Source organism: Hyperolius riggenbachi, chromosome 10, assembly GCF_040937935.1.
Source record: "Hyperolius riggenbachi isolate aHypRig1 chromosome 10, aHypRig1.pri, whole genome shotgun sequence".
NCBI lineage: Eukaryota > Metazoa > Chordata > Amphibia > Anura > Hyperoliidae > Hyperolius > Hyperolius riggenbachi.
Window position 1 is genome coordinate 45,653,981 of NC_090655.1, and position 25,232 is coordinate 45,679,212.

Genomic DNA, 25,232 nt, shown 5'->3' on the forward strand with positions numbered 1-25,232 from the left:
CATGAAAGTTCCCACTATCAATTTCCCTTTTACAAAAGACCTATAGGCCTTCCATAAGGTATATATATATATATATATATATATATATATATATATATATATATATATATATATATATATATATATATATATATATATATATAGACCTTATATATATAGACCTTATATATATAGACCTTATATATATATATATATATATATATATATATATATATATATATACATATATATATAGTATATACAGTATATATATATGTATATATCACTGTCGGAGATACATGTCTGCAGTTGCAAAGCTGCTAATTTTCTGATCTTTTGGTGACCGCCCCGTCACGCACTATGTTCTGAAATGACCCACGTGAGGATTACAAAGCTTGCCACCCAACAGGATTCCTCTTTCAAAACATAACCAGCCCATGATTACTTACATTCTGCAGCTCTATAAAATACCCCTTATTTCTCGGACTCACTTTTAAATTTATTATTCAGGACCTACAGAAAAAAAAAAAGAGTCTTGATATATTTGAGTATGGGCTGCAGCGGTTTCCTTGCTATAAGCTGATGTCAGTAAGGCGGGGGTCCCCAGGAAGCTGTGGTGCCCCCACACTGGATGGGAACATTATAGAGGAGGTGATAAGGGGGATCTGTAATATCGGCCCCATCTAGAGAGCCCGATAGATTAGATGGAGGGGCTGTAACCGTCTCCAGACACTTGTTTCCTCAGGATACGGATGGCAGGTTTTAATAAGAAAAAAGAATTACATTTTGGTAAACCAACATCACCCTACATTTTATTATTTTAACGTTTCACATCACCCACTAATGTGTTTCATGTAGCTGGCAGTTACATCATTACAGGTGAAGCAAGAAGAAGTTCTCCTTAAAATACACCTCTGGGCACAGACCCAAATATAACTTCTGACAGACTAGTAATCAAAGAAATCAAAGGTTTCTACATTTTTTGTTTTGGTCTGTAGCTGAAATACATTCTGTGTTAAAAATCTGGCTCCGTGACCTGGAGGGGCAGAGCTGAAAGAGTTCACAGCAGCCTATATGGGTGAAAATACTGGTGCTTGTCTTGACTTCATCATGATTACCAGAATACAAGGAATGGGGGGGGGGGGGGGGGGAGGTGTAATGCAATGAAAGAGCTGTCTGGGAATGCCATAGCCTGCAGTTCATATGTTATATGTTACAGGAAGTTGCTCGGAAAGGGGCTCCTGCCCGGATAATTTTAATTCATCCCTCAAGTAAGGAATTTATACACAAAGACAAAATAACACTTCTACTCAGTTAGGACTAAATAATGTTGAAACAATACTTAAAGTGAACCTCCGGACTAAAAATCAACTCAGCAGCACTGAAAAGGCTTGGTGATTCTTTAACAGTTTCACAGCATCAGAACTTTGTTTCTCTTATACAAGCCTCATTTTTAGCTGCACAGAAGAAAACTGCCCGGGCTTTATTCCCCTGATGCTGTGCAAAGCATGATGGGATTTCTGTTTTGGTGCAATTTTTTTTTGACATTTTGAATTTGACATTTGAAGCCTAGCGCAAGCAGCTGGGAGGGGTAATCAGGACACAGGACAGTTGAAACTGTGTCTCATGCTCCCTGTCACCTCCTTTCAACCAAAAAGATGGCTGCCCCCATGACAAAGATGGCAGCCCCCATGAATCACAAACATTTGCCTGTTCTTTTAAAACAGGGTGGGTAAGAGATTATATTACCTATCTATTCTAATTAACATACCTAATGTAACTTGATGACAGTATGTTTGTTTAGGCCGAAGTTCCCCTTTAATACCTCCAGGTTTGGTCTATTCTAGTTATTCTTATTATTGCAATAATTGTGATCTAGAAGAAAGCAATGCAAAAATATATGTTGACTGTTCATTTATTTTATTGACTTATTTTTTCATTTTAAGGAAGATAAAAAATTATCTTTGACAATCATCAGTACCGTCCATAGTGTTGAATGAATGCAAAGGGTTGAACATCCCATCCCTTAATTCTACATAGTGTAAAGGTGCGTACACATGAGATTCAATCAAGACAAGGCCGCATTGGCCATGGTCTAGGGCACCACATGGATCAAGGGGGGGGGGGGTGGGCAGCAAGTTATATTGGGGGGAAGGCTCACCTAGCTACCTATACTGGGGGGGAGGAGGGTCATCAGGCTATCTATACAGAAGGGGGAAGGGTCATCTGGCATCTTGTACTAGCTGGAAGGGGTCATCAGGCTACCTATACTGGAGGGAAGGGGGGGGGGGGAGGTCATCAGGCTATCTAAACTGGTTATCTGGCAACCTGTACTGGAGGTGGTGGTGGGGGGTCATCCGACTAACTATACTGGAGGGGGGAGGGGTCATCTGGCTACCTATACTGAAGGGGGGCAGCTGCTGACAGCGGTCTTGGGTGGTAAAGCGTACAAATCTGTCCCTGTCCCTTGGGTAACAGTATAAAGGCACCTTCATACTGTCCTTTACTGCTGACCGATACACGCGTGCAACTTTCTCGGGGTTCCCATTGCATGGGCCCTGTATGTAAGTTTTGTTTTTATGCTATTTTTAAGCTGTTTTTACTATGAAAACTCTATATTAAACGGTTTACACTTAGAGTTGACGTTTGTTTGTTTGTTTTTTATGATGATTACTACTGATATCCAATCGTGAGGTGAATCATTGCGGAATTAGTGGATCCTGGACAGACTGTTGCTTCCTGATGTCCTACCAAAGCCTTGGTACAACCTTATAATGTGGGTTGTCACCAACTGGTAAGCCTCTTTCCTTTTTTTGAGTATCCATGATTGCAGAGATGTGCCGTGACCCCAATATTTATAGTGGTGGAGATTTACCTGCTCTTATTCTTTGTTGAAGACTCGTCTTTTGTTTTTGGACTCTGCGCTGATCATATATAATTGACTTTTACTTTGATTGACAATACCAAAAATTTCAGGTGCCCATCGTGGGTTATTAGGATATAGCTGGTGTGTGTACTCCTAAAATCTCATTGAACACCTTAGAAAGTGGGACACTCCAGTGTTCTGAGCTGACAAATGCTCTGCAAGCATCACAAGTATAAATACAGGCAGGCAATTCTGCACCTCGTATAATACAGACCTACATATAGGTGGGTAACTCTGCACATCATATTACATACAGGCAATCTTGTACATTCCAAAACAGAGGTCTTCATACAGGTGGAAGATTTTAGTGCATCACATAACACAGGTCTACATGCAGGCAGACAATTCTGTACATCCCAGAAGAAAGGTCTACGTAAAGACGGTCAAATATCTTCTTTACAAAACACTGATCTCTCAATTGTAATTGTTCTAGTTAGTCATAATTTATTTGTTATCTGTTTTAGTGGCAGATCATTTTATAATTAAGTTTTTTTTTTTAATTATCAACTTTGCCCTCCATAGCAGGTGCTGGGTTGACCTGAATGTTATTTGTAACTGATACAGGATTGGCTGAAGTTCCTCTCTTATCTATAAAAATAGAAGATGAAAGAGAACGGATTTAGTAGGAAGATGGATGGGAATCTTTAAATATTAGCTCAGAAACCACATAAAGCACATGCTTTTATGGCCTGTTGGAAGGCAGGCAATGAAAGCCTTCCTGATGTTGGTGCACCTGGTAGTACCCTCCAGTGCTTCTTGTATGAGGTTGTAACATTGTGGGGACAGGGGGCACTGTGATACAGATCTACCGGAGCCCTTTACAAAAACCCCCTATGGGAGATAACATTGAGGAGTAGAAAAGAGAATGTTTGTACAATATTACAACAGATACAACAGAGTCAAGACCTCCCTTATGATTTGGTAATGAAGTTGTGAAACTCTAGGAAATGTGACATTTGTACATAGTCAGCCATAAACATAAGCATATTTACTGTAAAATGCATATACAATCATTCTTAGAAAAATGTACCACCCTAAAAAGCCTAATTTGTGGTGAAAAAAAAATATAGATCATTTTGGTGTGATAAGTAGCGATAAAGTTATTGGTGAACGAATGGGAGGAACATGATGTAAAAATTGCTCTGGGTTTTAAGGGGAAAAAAACCTGTGGTGTGGAAGTAATTAACCACTTCACCACTGAGGGGTTTTACCCCCTGAGCACCAGAGCAATTTTCACCTTTCAGCGCTCCTTCCATTCATTCGTCTATAACTTTATTATTACTTATCGCAATGAAATGAACTATATCTTGTTTTTTTTCGCCACCAATTAGGCTTTCTTTAGGTGGGACATTATGCCAAGAATTATTTTTTTCTAAATGTGTTTTAATGGGAAAATAGGAAAAATGTGGGGAAAAAAATAATTATTTTTCAGTTTTCGGTCATTATAGTTTTTAAATAATGCATGCTACTGTAATTAAAACCCATGAAACGTATTTGCCCTTTTGTCCCGGTTATAAAACCATTTAAATTATGTCCCTATCACAATGTTTGGCGCCAATATTTTATTTGGAAATAAAGGTGCATTTTTTTCAGTTTTGCGTCCATCCCTAATTACAAGCCCATAGTTTATAAAGTAACAGTGTTATACCCTCTTGACATAAATATTTAAAAAGTTCAGTCCCTAAGGTAACTATTTATGTATTTTTTTTAATTGTAAATTTTTTATTTTTTTTTTAATTACAAAAAAAAAAAAATGGGGGGTGTGGGAGGTAATGAGTTAATTTTATGTGTAAAAGTCATTTATTTGTATGTGAAAAATGTGTAGGGTGTAGTTTACTATTTGGCCACAAGATGGCCACAGTAACTTTTTGTTTTAATGCGACCTCCAAGCTTCCTTCCGGAAGCTTGGAGGAAGTATAATGAGCATGGACACGTGAGTTTTTTCTCACAATGATCGCGCTGCCCATAGGAGAGCAGCTGATCATTGCGGGGCTTAGATCAACGAACGGGAATGTATTTTCCCGTTCATTGATCTCTGGGCGAGCGGGCGGCGGCGGTTTTACTAGCGGCGGGCGGCGTGTTTACGAGCGGGAGCGCGGGCAGCGTCGGGAACGCGGAAAGTACGTGTTTCTCCGTCCCTGGTTTTTAAAGGATGGAAAAAGGGGCGGAGAAATACGTACGCGCGGGGGTAAAGTGGTTAATATACTGTATGTTTCTTTTTTCCTCCTGCTTGACCGATTCCTGCTTCTGCAGCCTAGTTCTGAACAGAGTTAGGACAGGGCCTCTCTCTTCTCTGACTGTTATCTTTTGTCTAAACAATTTTCTTTACTCCTCAACACCTGAATTTAATGGTGGCGCTGACCATAGATTATTTAACCTGCCACCAGATCGACCATTAAATAGATTACTCTCTGATCAAGCCTGATTTCCAATAGATTTTTTTCAGCATGAAATCTACTGGGAATCCTCCTAGCCTCACCGATGCTGCCACCTCCAAGTGCAAATGTGTACCCCCAACCGTGGTGACTGTGGAAGGCTCACCTGTCATGGCCTCCTCCATAGTTTTCAGTTGTCCTGACTACATATGCAGAAGTCACATGGTACAGGCAATAGCAGTGACAGTTAAAAAAACACCACTGGACACCGGAGGAGCTGAATGGTGATGAGTGAAAATGCTGATATCCTTTTTGCATAAATTTAGGCAAAAAATGATGTAAAATTCGACTTTCAAGTGAAAATGCCATTGGCAATCATTTTGTAATACGCTTGTGATTGTTCATATTTTTCGCAAATTTTTACACAAAAAAAAAAAACTATTTTTACATTTTTTCCGGTAAAAATACAGTTTTTCCATTTTCACAAATAAATGCATTGGAAAGAAAAAATCATTTTCTTTGACTACATTGCAAAAATACAATGCAATTTCATCAATATTTTCTTGATAACAAAAATAGTATTTCCGATGCAAAAAGCTGAGGATTTGCTCAGGGGTGATAGGTGAGCTGGCCCCTCAACACTCACTATGGGTGGAGAGGGGATGACAGTGTCCGGGGAATGTTGGTCATTGGAAAATCGAACACTGTTACAGCCACGCACCCAAAAAATCCTTTGCAACCACGATGACCAGTCAATCTTTTTGAACAATATTGGCCCGAAATTGAGCCGCCACTACATAGGTGTGAGGCTAGATATGTAAGAGAGGTTGTTGCGTATGGAAGAGGAATGTGTAAATGGAGATAATCACATGGGAGAGAGGAGCTGCTGTACATGGATAATACCCATGGTTTAAGGGGCAACACATGGAATTAGAGGGGTTGTTGGAAAAGAAAGCTAGCCTAGAGGCAAAAAAAAATATCCTTCCTTGAAGGGGGAATAGGATCAAGCAGCATTTTGAAAGTATTCAGGACATTCCTAGAGGTAAGGGTAGCTAAGCCTTGCTGAGACTTAAAACAGGAGTGGAGGCGCCCAGTGCATAAAAGATAGGCTAATAAGCTGTTGATCTTATAAACAGAGAGATAATCTTGCCACTCTTGAAGAATTTGGACCAGTTAAAGGCCTTCTATTTGAGCATATAAAATTGACAACGCGTTTTGCGGGTGCTTGCCCGCTTCCTCGGGTCAGTGAAAAATACAGATTCCTTAACTGCTATGGCTGTGTAGCAAGCATGAGTCCCTCTTTTATGCATTGGGCCACTCTACACCTGTTTTAAGTGTCTTTAGAGCTTTAGGTTGTTCTAAGGAACATTTGGAGTGCGACCCCCCCCCCCCCCCCCCAGTTCCTGTTACAGACCTGGAAAACCAAGCGGGAATGGTTAATTTCCCATCTGCTCTGCCGGTGGTTGCTAGGCTTTGCAAACCACCTTTGTGAGTATATAAATGCCTGGCATTTTGCTTTTCTGAATCTAACAGTATTCTGCACCATTGGGCTCCTGGTCCCCTTTTGTCTTTTAAGGTGGCCATACACTGGTCGATTTGCCATCAGAATCGACCAACAGATAGATCCCTTTCTGATCAAATCTGATCAGAGAGGGATCGTATGGCTGCCTTTACTGCAAACAGATTGTGAATCGATTTCAGCATGAAACCGATCACAATCTGTGGTGGTGCTGCCGCTGCCTTTCCCTCCCCCCCCCCCCCCCGCATACATTACCTGCTACTGCCGGCGCGAGTCCCCGCTGTCACCGCTGTCTTCTTCTTCGCCGGGTTCCGCGTTCCGGCCCAGCTGGCTTAATTTCTTTCTGTCCGGGGAAGTTTAAACAGTAGAGGGCGCTCTACTGTTTAAACTTCCTACCGGGACAGGAAGTTCAGTGAAGCTGCAGCCCTGGAGCCCAGCGGAGAAGAGACAGAGGTGACCGGGAGGACTTGCGCCGGCCGGAGCAGGTAATGTATTGCCGCTGTATTGCGTCGGTCGTCAGGCATTCAAACGCCGCTATCGATGCACTCCCGATCCGCCGGCGATCGAGCAAAATCTTCCGCACAGACGGCTCGACGGGAACGATTGATTTCGGATGGAAATCGATCGTGTGCATTTGCAAGACGATTGCACAGCAGATTCGATCACAGTGATCGAATCTGCTGTATATCAGCAGGAAAATCGTTAGGTGTATGGGTCCCTTAAGATGAGCCTGGTCAGTCTTCCTTCGCTGAGAGGGGCGGGGGAAAGGCGGCGATGCGCCGCTGAGATGCGCTGAGAGGCAGGGCTGCAGCCGTTAGCCCTGCCTCAACAGCAGCAAAATCTACGACCAAGTTGGTCGTTGATTTTGCAGGGGGGGTTGGGGGGTCAGGGACCCTTGTTTAGCCGTGGGAAAGCGGCGTTTTAGCAGGGGCTGACTATGAGACAAGAAGAGAGATTTATTCTCGCTTCATTGTCTCTTTAAGCTGTCAAAGTCTTGTTGAGGTTACTTACTGGGAGGTTTGTGGCTACAGAAAACAGTGTTTAGCTTTTATTTATTTTCACATGTATGCTGTATTTATTTTTGGCAGTAAAGGAAAGGGAACATGGGCAGAAAACCTGGAAAACAGCCCACCTCTAAACACAGCCAACAAAGGAAGACAAGAATAAGACATAGGAAACAAATATAATACAATATGCTTGAATAGTATAAAGCAAAGGATACATTTTACAGAGTACAATTTTATCATATGAAGAATGCCTCATCTTTTTCATCATAGGGAGGAAACAGAAAATAATGATCAGGGAGAAAGTGCAGCAGAAATGAGATAACCTTGATAGTGCCAACACCAATTCTGCAAAATGACTAACTCTTCTTCATATCTGATGGGGTTACTGCTCTGTTTTGGATGATCCTGGAGTCACTGTGAACAGCTATTCTGCTGCTGTGTTTGGAGAAGGGACGGTGCTCAGTGTCTTAGGTAAGCCCTTTTCCTATCACTGGTCTTTATACTTGATTAGGAATGTAAATAAGGAGGTGCTGAATGACCTGCTAACAAGAGCTCAGATATATGTGTAGAGCTTGGTTCACACATAAATCTGTACATTTCCGGTCTGTTTTACCTGACCGGACCAGACATGGAAACTGACAGGACAGGACTGGACCTGAAATGTACGCCTTTTACATGTGAACAAAGTCATAGAAACACATACAATCCTGCCAATCCTGCTGCAAAACTGACAGGACAGGACTGGACTGGAAATTCAGATTTATGTGTGAACACAGCCATAAAAAGACATACAAAACGGATGCCAACTGTCAAAAACTGATAGGACTGAACTGGACACCTTTTCACGTGGGATCCAAGCCTTAAAACAATCCTCAATGGTGTAACGAGGAGATAGCTGTGGATCTGATTTAGTAGGGCTGGATGTGATTTAGTAGGGCTGGAGAACACTAGGAAACCTAAATGACATAACCAACCCAGCTGGATTTCTGTAAAACGTACTGTTTGTATACACATCTATCCTTCTAGCCACAGTCACTACGGTTTGATATGATCTGGGTGACGGTTGCAAAACGTCTCCATCTAACAGCACACACTTTGAGGAAAAGTTTTCTAGATTACTTTGTTTGCCGGTGCTCTACAACTTTAGGAAGGCTTGGTAATCAAGTGGTTTGTTATTGGCCACCATGTTAAAGGAATACTTAAGTCAGCTAAAAAAAAGGACTTTTACTCACCGGGGCTCTCCTCAGCCCCCTGCAGCTGAACGGTGCCCTCGCCGTGTCCCTCCGATGCGCCTGGACTCGCCGGCGGCCACTTCTGGTTTGCCCGTCACCGGCCGACAGGCTGGGAACGCGGCTTATTAGCCGCGTTCCCGGCCGCAATAGCGCCCTCTATAATGCAATTGCGGCCGGGAACGCGGCTAATAAGCCGCGTTCCCAGCCTGTTGGCCGGTGACGGCACAGCCGGAAGTGGCCACCGGCGAGTCCAGGCGCATCGGAGGGACACGGCGAGGGCACCGTTCAGCTGCAGGGGGCTGAGGAGAGACCCGGGTGAGTAAAAGTCATTTTTTTTAGCTGACTTAAGTATTCCTTTAAGATCAACATAGTGGCCAATCAGGTTGACATCAGGTTGGAATCTTACTTTCATTATTACTAAAATTCCTGGTACAGGGGGGTACTTTAAACTCTGGGTCTTGCCAAATTGCCCAAACATTGAAATTATGTCAAGTTATTACTGCTGTCTGTGCTGTTTCCCTTTGGGGGTGATATTTCATACTAGTGGTCCCCTTGTGCATTTGTATTGTGCATGTAAAATGTCATCCCAGTTCTTGTCTTGGTCCCCTTCCCTGTGGAGCTACCAGGCTTACTTTGGGCAAGGCACCATCCTAGCTGTTCTCGGTGAGTCGATTGCCATTTCCTATTGGGTCAGCTTAATAGATGCATTAGTGTTTAATTCCTATAATGCCTGTTTCATTATCTGCACTAAAACATATCTGTCCTGCATGCATGTGAGACAAATCAGCCGTATTAGAAGAAGGTCCAGGCGACCTATTTATCTCTATTATTTATATAGCTGTGACATATCACCCACTGCTACAGGAAACCATACACATTACTAGGCCATATGTGATTCATTGTGGCCCATGTGCAATTCACCATTTCTAAGTGTTCTCCTAAGAAATAATTTTTCATCTTGTGTTTAAAGTAACTGTTAATCACTTTGCAATAGAAAAAAAAATACTTAACCTAGGTGAAAAGGTACAGTAAGAATGATTGTATTTCCTTGCTTGTTCGCCTTAAAAAACATTTTATTGATAAGGTGTAAAAAAAAAAGTGAATTGCATACTGGCCACTGTATTTCAAAAGGTTTCATAATCTAATGCCTAGTACACACCATACAATTTTCTGTTAGATTTCACCATACAATTTTCTGTTACATTTTTCTGTTAGATTTTCTGTTAGATTATTTTCTGTAGAGACTGGTCATTATCTCTGGTGCATTGTCTTCCGGTTATCTCCTGCTGAGTAGAACAATGCTTAATTGCTAGGCAGATAGATGGTTAGGTAGATAATTTACAACATGTTGGAAATTATCTATCTGGCAGGTAAATCTAACAGAAAATCTTAAACCCAATCTACACGATACGATTCAATTGAATTCGATTTGCTATTGCAAAACAATGGCAAATCGAATTGAATCGAATCCCGATCGGACATGTCAGATTTAATCGGATCGTAAATAGAATCGTAATCGAATCGTACAAAGAATCGTATCGTGTAGATTGGGCTTAATAGAAAATTTTATGGTGTGTACCTAGCATTAAGCCGTTGGTCACTTCGGGATTAAGCAGGTTAGCAAGTATGTTTTTTTTTTTTTTTTTTTAATCCTGAGATAGCATTTTCACTCAAATACCTACCACCCCATACCCAAAAGGAAGCTAAAATCCATGCAGACAGATATTGAGGAGATTCCACAGATAGTAAAAATGCAAAAAAAAATAAGAAAGGAAAGGAAGATATTCATCTTTGACTAAACAGGATCCAAACATTTGACATCTCAGTAGAGAGAAAGTTGTGTCAGAGGAGGACAGTTATCTGCAAGATGTTTCCCTCTGTGACAAACACTGCTGCTTACTTCGGAACTGGAACCATTCTCAGCGTTTTGGGTAAGTCCAGAAACCCTCAAATCACTTCAAAAACAAATGTAATTCCAGAGCAGTTTTTATGCAGCCCCGGGTGGCTGTGAACGCCCAGAAGCTAGAGTTCGGAGCGGGCACCATCCTCTCTGTACTGGGTAAGATGGATGTCACAGATCGGTCGTTATGAGATTTTGTATGCATATTGTACAGTGATAAAATGTAGATAATGAGAGATAGAGTTGGTGGATTATTCAGTAAAATGGTGGTGGGTGGGTGAAGTGTAGAATCCATAGCCAATCCACTGTGTGACACATTGGGCTTGATTCACAAAAGAGTGCTAACTGTTAGCACGGCCGTTTTCGCGCAAATTTTCGTATTTTTCAAAAATTCGCGAGCGCGCACAATGCGAAAATTTGCGCGAAAACGCCCGTGCTAACAGTTAGCACTCTTTTGTGAATCAAGCCCATAGAATGAGGAATTGGATTGCTGGTGATTAATCCCTGCCTTTTCCACATTCAACTTTTTGACTGGTGTTATTGAATTATTATTACAGTAGAATCTCGTTATAGTAAACCCTGATATAGTAAACCTCTGGATTAAGTCCTTCCTTAGGTCCCAGCATATGTCTCTGTTTATTGACCAATTCTGATATAGTCAACTCCTGATATAGTAAATTACTTTTCCTGGACCCTTGGAGTTACTATAAAGGTATTTATTCCACTGTATTGTGTATTTATATAGCGCAGTGCTTCACATAGTGTATACATTTGAAACTCCAAAAATTTGAATATCGTGCAAAAGTCAATTCATTTCAGTAATTTAACTTAAAAGGTGAATCTAACTGAAATAAACTCATTTACATGCAAAGTGAAAAATTTCAAGCATTTATTTGTTATATTTGGGATGATTATGGCGTATAGCTTATGGAAACCCCAAAATCAAAATCTCAGACCATTAGAATTGTGAAAAGGTTCCATATTCCAGGCTCAAAGTGACATATTCTAATCATCTAATGAATCCAAAACACCTGCAAAGGGTTCCCTTCCCATTTCATATATTAGTGTTATCTTTGAAGTTGAATTACTAAATAAATGGACTTTTGCACAATATTCTAATCTTTCGAGTTTCACCTGTATAGTCACGTCTAACTGTCCTTCAGTGGAGCTCACAACCTAATCCCTACCATAGTCAGTCATTGTCTTATGTACCTATCATAGTCTATGGCCAGTTTTCAGAGGCATCAATTAACCTGTCTGTATGTTTTTGGGATGTGGTAGGAAACCAGAGTACCCGGAGGAAACCCATGCAACCACAGAGAAAATATACAAACTCAGATAGTGCGCAGACAGTCTCCTGCCCAAGTGTAACTGTTGTGATGAATTGGACTGTATAGGGGAGGGGAATTTTGCTGCTGCCATTAGCTTCCTTCGATTTACATTCCTGAACACCAACTGTTCATGTGCAAACTGGCCAACATGTACTCTGACCTGGATAATGGGTGTAACATAACAGAGATCTGCTAGAATGCTATTTATTTGATCTGCCTTGGGGTATGGAATAGTTGAAAAAATTACCAAAGAAAGTATCGCTATTTAAATAAATTACTTAGAATGCATGATTGCATGGAACAACTTCCTTTTTAATAATAATAATAATAGTTGTTGTTGTTGTTATAATTATTATTTTATTATTACTAGTTGGTATAAAGACATCCATTGACTGAGGTTGGAAAACATAAATCGACGTAAATGATGCACCAACCATGGAGTAGAGCAAAATAGCAAACAAACGTTTGGGTCATATTGGGACATACTGGGGTTGCTGAAAGGTCATTAATTTGCAGATGTATCATTGCTACTATGTACAGTGTCCATGGTGAGAAAGCTTTCTGATATGACCCAGTTGTGAATAAAGTGTACCCGATGTGACATGCGACATGATGAGATAAACATGTGTATGTACAGTACAAAGCGTATCAATAGCCAGGCTGTTTTAATTGATTTATTTTGCTGCCTGACAGAGTAAATTTTTAGGCATGGAAGTGACAGCTTCTGTCTTGTCAGTACCTTGTGGGGAATATACTAAACATCCCTGATAAGCAAATTACAGCCATAAATGTTTTCCTGGCAGAATGCAACTTCTGGGGGCAGAGAGAGATAGAAAAAAGGTCATGCGTTTTAATTTAGGGACACTTGATAGGCTGTCACTGAGCAGAGACAACAAAACATTCAATCTTCTTTGTAAATGTTTAAATATAAGATAAAACCATGGGAATGAGATATCTAAAAAAAGGTCATTTTTAGGATTAGGAGGTTAAATACAATTGTTTATCTCATCAGTGTATTGTCACCTCATGTTCACTATAAGTACTTACTATCTGAAAGCAGACAATTTTTTTTGGAAAATAAAAAAAGTAGACCAGGTTTGCGTGATTCCTTCTGTTCTCCAACTTGAGTTATTCTTAGTGACTCTCTGTAGATTTGGTGTGGGACTGTGTTGGTGTGCTCAGGCTATGCTGTGTATTTCGGCGGAGGTACCGTGCTGCATGTGCTGGGTGAGTTTTGGATCACAATCTGTTCTAAAATCTTTTTTTTTTCCTCTATAAATTCACAGATGCATTATTAGGTAGTAAGTAACATTACAGCAGGCCACATACGCATTGATTTTCTAGTTTGATTCCCAGCAGAGACAGCCACTCTGATTAAATCTGCCGGTAATCTTTTGCCTATAACATGCCAGACTGATTGTCATTTTGATTGTTTTTTTTAATCAAAAATGGATTTAAAGTGTACCAGAGCTGTAAGATTAAAAAGCTTTTATACAGACCTGGGGCTTCCTCCAGCCCCATCCACTCCAATCGCTCCCACACCGCCGTCCTCCGCTGCCCGCAGCTACAGGAACTGGGTCGCCGCACTTCCGTCAGTCGGAGCCAGTCTGGCATAAGAGAAGTGTGCCCTCTATGTATCTCTCCAGCAGCTGCTGGAGAGATACGCAAAGAGCTCACTTCTCCTGCGACTGACGTCGGTGACGGGACCCGGTTCCCGAAGCTGCGGGCAGTGGAGGACGGCTGCGTGGGAGCGATCGGAGCGGATGGGGCTGGAAGAAGCCCCAGGTATGTATAAAGTCTTTTTAACCTTACAGCTCTGAGTCCCTTTAAACTCTTGACTTGACCAGACAGAAAATCTCCACTGATTGGGGCGCAGGGCAGGGGCAGCGGTAGAGGGACATCCCATAGCGGTGTGCTCCATCGAGCAGTACAATGCTGTAGTTCAATAGAATTTAAATAGATTTGACGGGAACCTTAATGGGGGGAAGAGTTTAACTTACCTGGGGCTTCTAATGGCCCCCTAAAGATGCCCTGTGCCTTTGCCAGGACAAACTAATCCTCCGGGCCCCCACAGCGAGCTAGTTTCCTTTCACGGCCAGTCGGTGGCCAGTGTGTGTCCTCATTCATGCTCCTGTCACTGTCCTGCGTAGTATGAGAAATCTAGTACTGTGCATGGGCAGGATGGCGACGTTGACAGGAGCGTGAATGAGGACGTGTGTGGCCTGCCAAGCGCCAACTAGCCAGTCACCTGAAATGAAACTGGCTCGCTGCGGGGGACCGGAGGATTGGTTTGTCCCGGTGCGAGTACAGGGCGGCTGCAGAGGGCTTGTGGAAGCCCCAGGTAAGTGTTACTCCCCCCCCCCCCCCCCCTTGATTAAGGTTCTGTTTAATGTCTTAAATAATTATCTGTTTCAGATTCACCAACCAGCACCAGAACAGGTGTCAGTTTAGGCCTCAGACCTCTGACAGCTCTACCATTAATGATAAGGAGCTCAGGGCTATGTAAAAGTAGCCAGGCGCTTTTACACGTTTTTAATTGACAAGGCAGTCATTTTCATAAATACATGAAATCAAAATCTTTTAAAAACGATGGTGCTCTCCATTGAGTTTAATGGAATTATCATCAACAGAAAAGGAATAAGATAAAATAGGGCCCTAGGCGGGGCCGGGCCGAGGCATAGGCTGGAGAGGCTCCAGCCTCAGGGCGCAGTGTAGGAGGGGGCACACAATTCATTCAGCTGTCATTCCTAATTGTGTATGAAGCAGAAAGAAATAAGAAAAGGGGATACATAGCAGTGACTACAAGCCTGATAACTAGATATTAAGGTGTTGGGGAGGTTGTGGGCCCTGTGGCCCTCTTAGTCTAACAGCAATTAGTGTGTGACGGCTGGAGTGGGAGGGATGGAGGGGCGCACTTTGGTGTCTCAGCCTTGGGTGCTGGAGGACCTTGTCCCTGCACTGGCCCTAGGCAAGATAGCAGTTTTTGTCCATCATTGATGGTAGCCTGGCTTTTTCAGTAAGATTTGGTGGGGCTAGCATCTTCCAGACCCCTAGACTCTTTCCAGGCCCTAGGAAGCTGCCTAGGTTTGCCTAGTGGATGATCCAACCCTGCCCATCAAACGTGGCTGGCAAAGATAGTTTTTTCTTTGATCAAGTGGGCACAGGGGTGAGCAGTACACAATATTTTGTATTGTATTAAGTGGTTCAAAGGCAGTGGTGTTGGCATTCCTTGTGGCAGTGGCACATGATCAGACTTCTGCTGAAGTAGCAACTACTGTGTCAAAATAACCTGCTTTGACTCAGGTGGTGTTTAACTTGTTCACCGCCCTTTTATTTGTCCTTTACATCTGTGTTCATGTGTTGTATCTCCTATGCAATGCATGTGAGCGCACAGTGCCATGTCTAATCGTATCCAAGCTGTAGGAGACAAAGGGCTTGATTCACAAAAGAGTGCTAACTGTTAGCACGGCTGTTTTTGCGCGAATTTTCGCGTGAAACAATAACATTTTAGCGCGCAAGCGCAAATTTTTGCACGAAAACGTTATCGTTTCATGCGAAAATTCGCGATCGTGCGCATTGCAAAAATTCACGCGAAAACGGCCGTGCTAACAGTTAGCACCGCTTTGTCTTTGCCAGTGGCATAGGGATCACCATAGCAGCCCTAGTGGCTGCTATGGAGCCTGTAGACAAGGGGGGCCCAGTGGCAATGGCCGGCGGTGATAATAGGGGGGTCACCACCCATTGTCACTGTACTTTGTTACAGTGGGCCCCCTAAGTTGCAGAGTCATGCGAGCAGAGCAAATGAGGGAGTTATCTATGCCGGGGGGGGGGGGGGGTGTCTATTACTGGAAGCCTCTGCGACTACCCATATTAGGGGCTACTTTATACTAGGGACCACTCTGGCTACCTATATTAGGGGGCTATATATTGCTAGAAACCTCTCTGACCACCAGTACCAGGGGGGTACCTATCATTGGCGGTACATCTGGCTACCTTTAGGCCCTATTTACACTTAATCAGTTGGTACACATTTTTTTCTTCTCCATAGCAGTGCATTATGAAAAATCTTTCAGTTAAAACATGTGTAGTGTGAACTGGGTCATTGGGAAACCTGGGCATTACTTTGAAAATCAGTTGTCCTTTCAGTTATAACTGAGAGCTACTGATTAAGTCTAAACGGGGCCCTGGTGGTGAGAACTTTACTAATACAGGGGTAACTAATACTGGTGGTGTGACTCTGGCTAATGATACTAGGGGGTTGCCTAATTCTAGGGGTCACCTCTGGAAACCTAAAACTGGTGTGTGTGACAGGTTAGGGCACCATGGTTTCCAGTTTGCTCAAATACTCATAGATCTGGAGGCCCTATTGAAATGTTGATATTGGGCCCCACATTTTCTAATTATGCCACTGGATGTAGCAGGTAATATCATCAGAGAAATATCAGAGGTTATAAAGCAATGACTGTGATAGTGGCACACATACCGGTTTTACACCTGCTTTCTGCTTGTATGTCAGCACTGAAAGGCAATACTTTGGGCAAGGAACAGTGCTGCCTGTGTTGGGTAAGTAGTTCAGAGACAGATTATCTTTTTTAACACGATACTGAATGTATTTTTTTTTCAATCTTCTTTTGGAAGATATATGAGCACATTAAGATGATATACCTATTTACAAAAAACATGGTCTACTTCAGGTATAGGTAAACTCACTGTTTATTGAGTCATCTTTACCACAAAACTGTCATATTTATTTCATTTGAAACAATGCCAGTTGCCTGGCAGCCCTGCTGAACCTCTGTCTCTAATACTTTTAGCCATAGACCATGAACAAGCATGCAGCAGATTAGATGTTTGTGACATTATTATCAGATCTGACAAGCTTAGCTGCATGCTTGTTTCTGGTGTGATTCAGACACTACAGTAGCCAAACAGATCAGCAGGGTTGCCAGGCAACTGGTATTGTTTAAAAGGAAATAAATATGGCAGCCTCTGTATCCCTTTCACTACAGTTTCCATTTAAAGCCGCAAGTGCCAGTTAGGTCTGTTATCTTGTTCCTGCTATTGCTACCTGAAAAATCAGATTTAGTTTGGGAGTATTTAAAATCTAAAGGTCTGTCTTGCATGCCTGTTCCAGGGTACTGAACTGCTAGTTAGTTAAGTTAGGCTCTGAGTACCAGCCCCAGACCCTGTGCCTTTATTAAAATTTAGCAAGAACAGCAGTATACTTGCATACTCCTAGATTTGCTTTCAGTACAACTAACTGACACTGAATATGCAGCCATGACAGTATCAGCCACATGGAAGGGAGTTTTACACTTGCTGTGTGCCTGTGTGACAGTGGAGAAAGACAGTACTTTGGACAGGGGACAATCCTCTCTGTTTTGGGTGAGTAATTTTGAGCAACAATTGTGTCCTTGATGGTTATCTGTCTCCTAATTTTATACCTGAAAAGGTATGAAACATAGAAACTTGAAATCGTCACTACCTAGTTCCCCCGAAAATAACACCTGACCTAACCCGAAAATAATTCCTAGCATGATTTTTGTAGGATTTTTGTGGATGCTCAAAATATAAACCCTATTCCAAAAATTAGCCTTAGTTACAGTTCATAAAAAAACATGCAAATAATGTCTAGGTGGGTACGGTATACATGTAAAACATTAAAGAGAACTTTTGCTGATTGCCATTAGGTACACTGTGATATTTTGTCAAATAAAACATTTTCACAGAATTAACCTGTATACCATGTGCCATTAGCATGTCCCTTTCAGTATGCTAGCATAGTGCTACTGGCACAGTGGCTGCTACTGCTGCTATGATGGCTGACCATCTAGAGGCGAGCAAAGGGAAAGGCAGAACGACGATACAAGTGGCCCCTGCATGTGGAACGATAGCTACGGCCGGTGGGCTGCATGGAAATTACAGACTGTAGAGAGCTTCAGGTGCCACCAGAAAAGACTTGGCAGGCCGCATTTGGCTCCCAGGCTGGGCTATAGACATGCCTGCTTGGCTAAGACCCATATTTTAAGTTGTGTTTCTTTTATTTTTACCTTCTGGAGTCAGATAACACTATTCGATTCTAAGCACTTCCTAAGAAGTTAAGGGATTTAGTACAGGGCTGAGTGGCTGTGATTGGCACCAGTCAACTGTATTTTGGGGAAGGAACATTCCTCTCTGTTTTAGGTGAGTGAATTATACAACATCTGCTTGTCGAAAGCTGGGTCTGGGTTGGATGATTTCATAAAGGGTTGAGAGGCTGTGAGCTCTGGGACCAACAGACTGTATTTTGGTGAAGGAACACTTCTATCTGTATTAGGTGAGTGATATATATTTGCTTGTTGGAAGCTGGCCCTGGGTTGGAGGATTTCATAAAGGGTCGAATGGCTGTGAGCTCTGGTGCCAACAGACAGTATTTTGGAGAAGGAACGCTTCTCTCTGTATTAGGTGAGTGATGTATCCAATGTCTCCTTGTCGGAAGCTGGCCCTGGGTTGAGGGTTTTGATACAGGAGTGAGTGGCTGTGAACTCCGGCAATAGAGTATATTTTGGAGAAGGAACCATCCTCTCTGTATTGGGTAAGTGATGCCATTAGGAATAGGATATCATTAATACGATCTGGAAGAAGGTTGAGGGATTTTATACAGGGGTGGGATGCTGTGAGCAATGCCAATAGACTGTATTTTGGAGAAGGGACCATCGTCTCTGTACTGGGTGAGTGGTCTATATGTTAGCAAAGCTAAGGAACGAGTGACTGTGATCAATGCTGAAAGATGGTATTTTCGAAAAGGAACTATCATCTCTGTAGTGAATAACTGATCTATTCCATATCATATATCTATGTTAGAATATGGCAAGAAGATGAAGGATCTCAGCAGAATGAGTGGCTGTGAACAGTGCACAGTGGGAAAAAGGACTCTTCTTTGTGTACTATGATATACATGTTGTCCTTGGTTAATGAACAGAATGGGCACTATGGGTTTGTTCTCAACCTGAATCTGTCCATAAGTCAAAACACTATGCTATCTCTGTCCCCTGTACCTCCCCTATGCCCTCCTGTGCCTCCAGTGTCCCCCTCTGTGTCACCTCTTCTCCCCCTTGCCTTTAGTGTCCTCCTCTGTGCCAGCTCTGCCCCCCCCCATCACCCACACACACTCTGTCACCTCTGTCCCCCTGTGCTTTCAGTGTACCTGCAGCAAAACGTAAGCAAAAACTTTTTTTAATCAAGTTTTTTTTTTAAATTTCAAGGTCTTTTTGAAATATTTTTTTTTACTTGTTTCCACAGAATCAATTTTAACATCTTTGGGCCGTTTGTATTAGTGGGTGTTCCTAAGTTACCTGTTCTTGAAATGTGGGAAATATGAAGGCAGCAATTGCTGCTAACTACTTTTTGAAATATGTGACATGTCTGGCTGTTGGGCTTATTGCTGACCCAAAAAAACTCATGTAGGTTAAATGTGTTCCATTGAGCTGATTAATTATTGCATGACCTAAATTTGTCGGAAACCCAAAGATCAATATGACAGCCCCCCAAAAAATTATGGCTGCCCCCATTGCTCCTCTTATTTCAGACTCTTTATAATAATTTGCTATTGGCCTCTAGTACTAAGTTGAGGGATTTCTGACAGGAGTGAATGGCTGTGAGCTACGGCGATAGACAGTATTTTGGAGAAGGCACCATCCTCTCTGTATTGGGTGAGTGATTTAATTCATGTCAGCTCAGCTTATGAATAGCTGAGGCTATGTTTTTCCCCCTTCAAAAAAACTGGAAAAAAAAACTGGGTAAGGTCCATCAAGATACTAACATAATCTTACATGGTTTAACTGAGTTCTGTAGATGCTCAAAATGTAAGTAGTCTAGCCAGGGTTGTAAACTTCTTTAATAATGGTCTAACTATGGCATTTATTTTTTTCTGAAATCGCATGATACTAATTGTAGAAAAGCCTTATAATACTCTGTAAAAATGCTCAATGCTGATACATAGCAATTTTTTGGGGAGCAGAAACTACACTCTATGCGCGGAGAATTAAATGTGATTTTGGCTTTTCAGCATCTGGTAGGAAGTTGGGGTTTTTACTCGGGGCTGAGCTGCTTTGACTGCAAACAACAGAGAGTAATTTGAAGAGGGGACCATCCTCTCTGTGTTGGGTAAGGTATCATTTTATTTTGTCTGTACTTAAGGGAGTAATGCACTTAATTTTGTGATGTGTAATTATCCTGTGCTTGACAGCTAAGGGACGTTATGCAGGGGGGTCTGGCTGTGATCAGTGTCTTGGAGAAAGGGCAAATCTAATTTCTTTGAGTAATATTGTATCTCCTTATTACTGGGGAGGAAGTTGAGGGATTTTATACAAGGCTGAGTAGCTGTGACCGGCACCAATAGACAGTACTTTGGACAAGGAACCATCCTTTCTGTATTAGGTAAGTGATTGTTATTGTTATTGTTATTATTATTATTATTATTATTATTATTATTATTATTATTATTATTATTATTATTATTATTATTATTATATTTAATAACAATTCAGCTCACTTAAGTGTGTACCATGCTTTACTGTCCTTTAAAAGATCTGACAATCTAATCACTATCGTAACAGGCTCAGGTTCCTATAGTAGGCGAAGGCCAATTTTGCAGGGAACCCATTAACTTATAAGTTGCGGTATATACATACATGCAATAGTTAATTTGTCGGCAGAAGTGGCTGATATCAACCATTTCAGCCAATGATTGTGTGTGTGTATAGAGGCCACCTGAAAAATCCTGCTCAGACGTCGGTGGTCATTAAGGATCCATCTTGCTGGACCTTTAACGACCTCTGCCATCCAAGCAGAATGCATTGCAATGTTAATTCCACTCCCACCCATGGAAATCCACTCTGTGATGCACCAATAGTCGTCCCTTCGCCCCCCTTCATAGCAACATAAAGCATCATTAGCCTGAAGGCTAGCAATGTGTCTGTACAGCATAGATCCCCGAATTGTGACCCAAGAGATTGTTTCCCAATCGCCGATGGGCAACAGTTATTGCATGTGTGTGCTTAGCTTAAGTTTTTGGTAAACATCGGGTAGAGGGGGTGCCCCCCCTGCAAAAATTCTGAGAGCCCCACGCCCCCCCCTCCCTTTGGGCCGTTTTGGGGGGCTATAGGGGACGCAGCATGAGGGGAAAGTTATGGCCACACTCGGCAGGGAGGGGGGACGGTCCCCCCTCCCTCACCTCGGGCTTTCCCCTCTCCGCTCCCCTCCAGCTTCAATAAGTGTCGTGAGCAGCGGCGGCAGATACATACCTTCCGTGCGCTCCAGCGTGGAAGTTTCTCCCTCTAGTCTCTGACGTGACTTCCTGTTTATACATAGCATAGCTTTCCCCTCATGCTGCGTCCCCTCCAGCCGCCCAAAACGACCCCGAGTGGGCCCCAGGGGGGGGGGGGGCAGGGGCTGCAGGGCCTATTGTTACGCCAGTGGACAAAACCCATACAAACACTAAAAAAACATACAAACTCAATGCAGACCGTGTCCTTGATTCAAACTTTAGACCCTAGTGTCTTAAAGTAAACCTGAGATGAGAGTAAAAAAAGATTTGATACTTACCCAGGGCTTCCTCCATCCCCATAGCCCTGGGGCTTCCTCCAGTCCCTCTCCGTCCTCCTGAGTGTCTCCATTCTCCTGCTCTCGATCCTGGTAATCTGCCTTTGGCCAGTCGGGCTCTTCTGTGCATGCACAGAGGGGCTGCCCATGTGCAGAAGAAACTGACTGGTGCAAATGAGCCAGATTACCGGGACCGATAGCCAGAGAACAAAGGCACTCGGGAGGATGGTCTCAGGTTTACTTTAAGGCAAGAACATTAGACACTTCACTACCATAAACATGATATATCATTACTGCTGCCTGATAGGAAGTCATATAAATTCAGTAGGCCTGCGTAGCTGAGATCAATGCCAGTAGACAGTATTTTGGAGGACAAGAATCAAAGAGCCAAACTGACTATTGAGGCTGGATGACATGGGTGTTATTCATAGTGTCAGACTTTAGCAGCACCTGTTACGAGGTTGAGGGATTTTATACAGGGAAAAGTGACTGTGAGTGGCGGCAATGCCAGACAGTATTTCGGTGAAGGGACCATCCTCTCCATATTGGGTGAGTATGATGCCATTATCATTAATTACTAAGGAAATCTGTACATTTATAGAGGATTGAGCAGTGAAGCAGGTCGAGCACCGAAATCACAACGCAGCCAGGGTAAAGGGCTCGTCTGCACTGGGTGACTGATATGATTAATAGTTTATTATTAGCAAACAATAGGAAGTTGGGGGATTTTATAAAGGCTTAAGTGGCTGTGTGAGCTGGAGAAAGACAGTATTTCGGAAAAGGGACCACTCTGTCCGTATTAGGTGAGTGAAATGTTTTTTTTTTCTGCTACTTATTACCCAGTAGGAGTTTGGAGTTTATGTAGGTTTCAATATCTATGAACAATTGTCAATAGACATTATATTGGTGAACGGACCTTCCTCTATGCATTGAGTGGTGCAATTAATATCTCACATATTAGTAGGAAGCAGTGGCATAGCAATAGGGGTTGCAGAGGTCTCGACCGCACCGGGGCCCTCCCTCAACTGCAGTATTTGCTATTTATTGGCCCTGTGCTTGTAATGATCACTTCTATAAATGCTTTGAATGATAATTATGATTAACAAGCTGTTCCCCCTCCCCTTCTTGCACCTCTGAAACTGTAGTTGCCATTGCCAAGTTTCGGTGCACCGTATCAATTGATATGTATAGAGTACTTGTGGGGGCCCATGTAAACTCGCACCGGGGCCCATAGCTCCTTAGCTACGCCAGTGATAGGAAGTGCTGTAAACTCATGGAAGGCTGAACGGCTGTAATTGAAGTGTAGCGGAAAAAAAACACAAAGACTTTTCCAAACAAAAGTAGTTTGTGAGTTCCCTTACAAAAAAACATTCCATGTGTATCCTTAGTGTACACATCTCAAGCTGTTTTTTAGAAGGAAATAGCTTAAAAAAAAATATAAAAATATTTCTTAAAGCTTTTTAACGAAATACAACAATGGGGCAACAAGTACCAAAAACAACACAAACCCGCTTTTATCTTTACCAGGGCTTGACAGGTTATTTGAAATATCGAAAATAACAGGACATGGAAGGCCTGTAAAAGAAAAAAAAATCAGCCTATTCACGTTCAAGATAATCATATGACATACACATGTCACAATAATGTGACATTCTAGGAGGGGTCTTAATTTATTTTTAGTTACTATGGGCATTATTATTATTATATTGTATTTTTATAGCACTGACATATTCTGTCTTGTCACTAACTGTCCCTCAGAGGAGCTCACAATCTAACCCCTACTATATTCATATGCCCATTGTAGCCCAGGGCCAATTTTAGAGATAAGAGTAGACATCTAATTTATCTGCATATTTTTGGGACATGGCAGGAAACTGGAGTGCACAGAGGAAACCCATGCAGACAAGGGGGAACAGGAAAATACCTTGCAGATAGTGCTCTGGCTGGTGTTTGAACAAAGAACCTAGCGCTACAAGGCAAGATCACTAACCAGTACACCACCATGCTGCCATTCACATACTGCTGGTAATATTGCCATGCTTTATGTGAATTAGGCCCTATGGGTGTGCAACTATGAGAAAGGCTCCTCGCCTGCTAAAAGCTCGTGGAAAGTTGCTCCTGTTAATTGCCTGAGGAAGCAGGTGAAATACCTGCAAAACGTGTCACAGTTTTGTGGAGTATACCAGTGTTTCTCAACATTTTATTGGTATGTACCCCTTTGAAAACCCTGTAATCACCAAGTACCCCGTAGCATAGTAAACATTATCACAAGTACCCCTTGACAAATATATATTTAATCGTAGTACATGATAATTGGTTCTAAACAATTTCCAAGCATTTAATATTGCTTTTAATGAGCTAAAACACTAATTTGGTGTTGTTATTCTTGGTTAGGGATATCAAGCCCAAGTACCCCCTGGAACTATCAGAAGTACACCCTGGGGTATGCGTACCACACGTTGAGAACCTAGGGAGTATACAATATATATATATATATATATATATATATATATATATATATATATATATATATATATATATATATATTGTAGCTGAAATTGGGGGGGGGGGCACCACTACCTATTATTTTAATGTATTTTAATTTTAATCTTCCTGGCTCCTCTGTTAGGTTACATTATCTGCAAGTTAGTCCACCCTTGGTGGAGGGGTGTTATTCCCTACTTTTCTGATCTACAGAGAGCAACTTCTTAACCCGAGTGGGTCGGAACTAAGCTATCCACCTGCCTACACAGTGGCTGCCTTGTTGGTAACCCTCCCTTGTGAGTATTCATGTACAGTATTGTTCGTGATCGAAACTATGAGTAGCAATTATTGGCCTTGGGAAAAGGGGGTTAATTTACCCATGCTGCTGCTTATAGCCGATGTGCTCCACTAGCTTTCCCATGCTGCTTTCCACATCACTCCCATGCTTCCTTCGTCTGAGTTGAAGGAGGAAGCATGGGAGTGATGTGGAATCCGACGTGGAACGTGTGTGCCGCACATCGGCTATAGCCGGAGGCATGGGTAAGTTAACACCCCCACACCCCTACCCCCACAGCCAGTAAGTGCTATTCAGAATTTGGATTATGAGTAGCCCTATTTATTTACAATAATTGGTCTTATTTAATTTGACCTAGACATATACCATTGTGGCTCTCAGTCTGCTTTTTGATTTCCACAATAACTTCAGGTCTGTTTTGGAAGGAAAGTAAAAATAAATCTCTCAGTATTGGGTAACACAGTCAGTATATACTTGTTAGGAACATCTGGTAAGAAGAGGTTGAAGGTTTTTATTCAGGGATAAGTGGCTGTGGTTGGTGGTAACAACAGACAATATTTTGGAGAAGGTACCATCCTCTCTGTATTGGGTGAGTGACACAA

The 25,232-nt window shown here is 42.2% G+C and overlaps 1 gene segment (V, D, J or C); it reads left to right on the forward strand.

Annotated features, from left to right (window-relative positions):
* Nucleotides 1-2,641: 2,641 nt before the first annotated feature.
* The window catches only part of LOC137535940 (Ig lambda-2 chain C region-like), a 49,816-nt gene continuing 27,225 nt past the window's right edge, over nt 2,642-25,232 (forward strand). Inside the window, 3 exon segments of the C gene segment in view lie at nt 2,642-2,773; nt 8,077-8,277; nt 10,865-10,969. Of these exon segments, the coding sequence occupies nt 10,906-10,969 (64 nt within the window).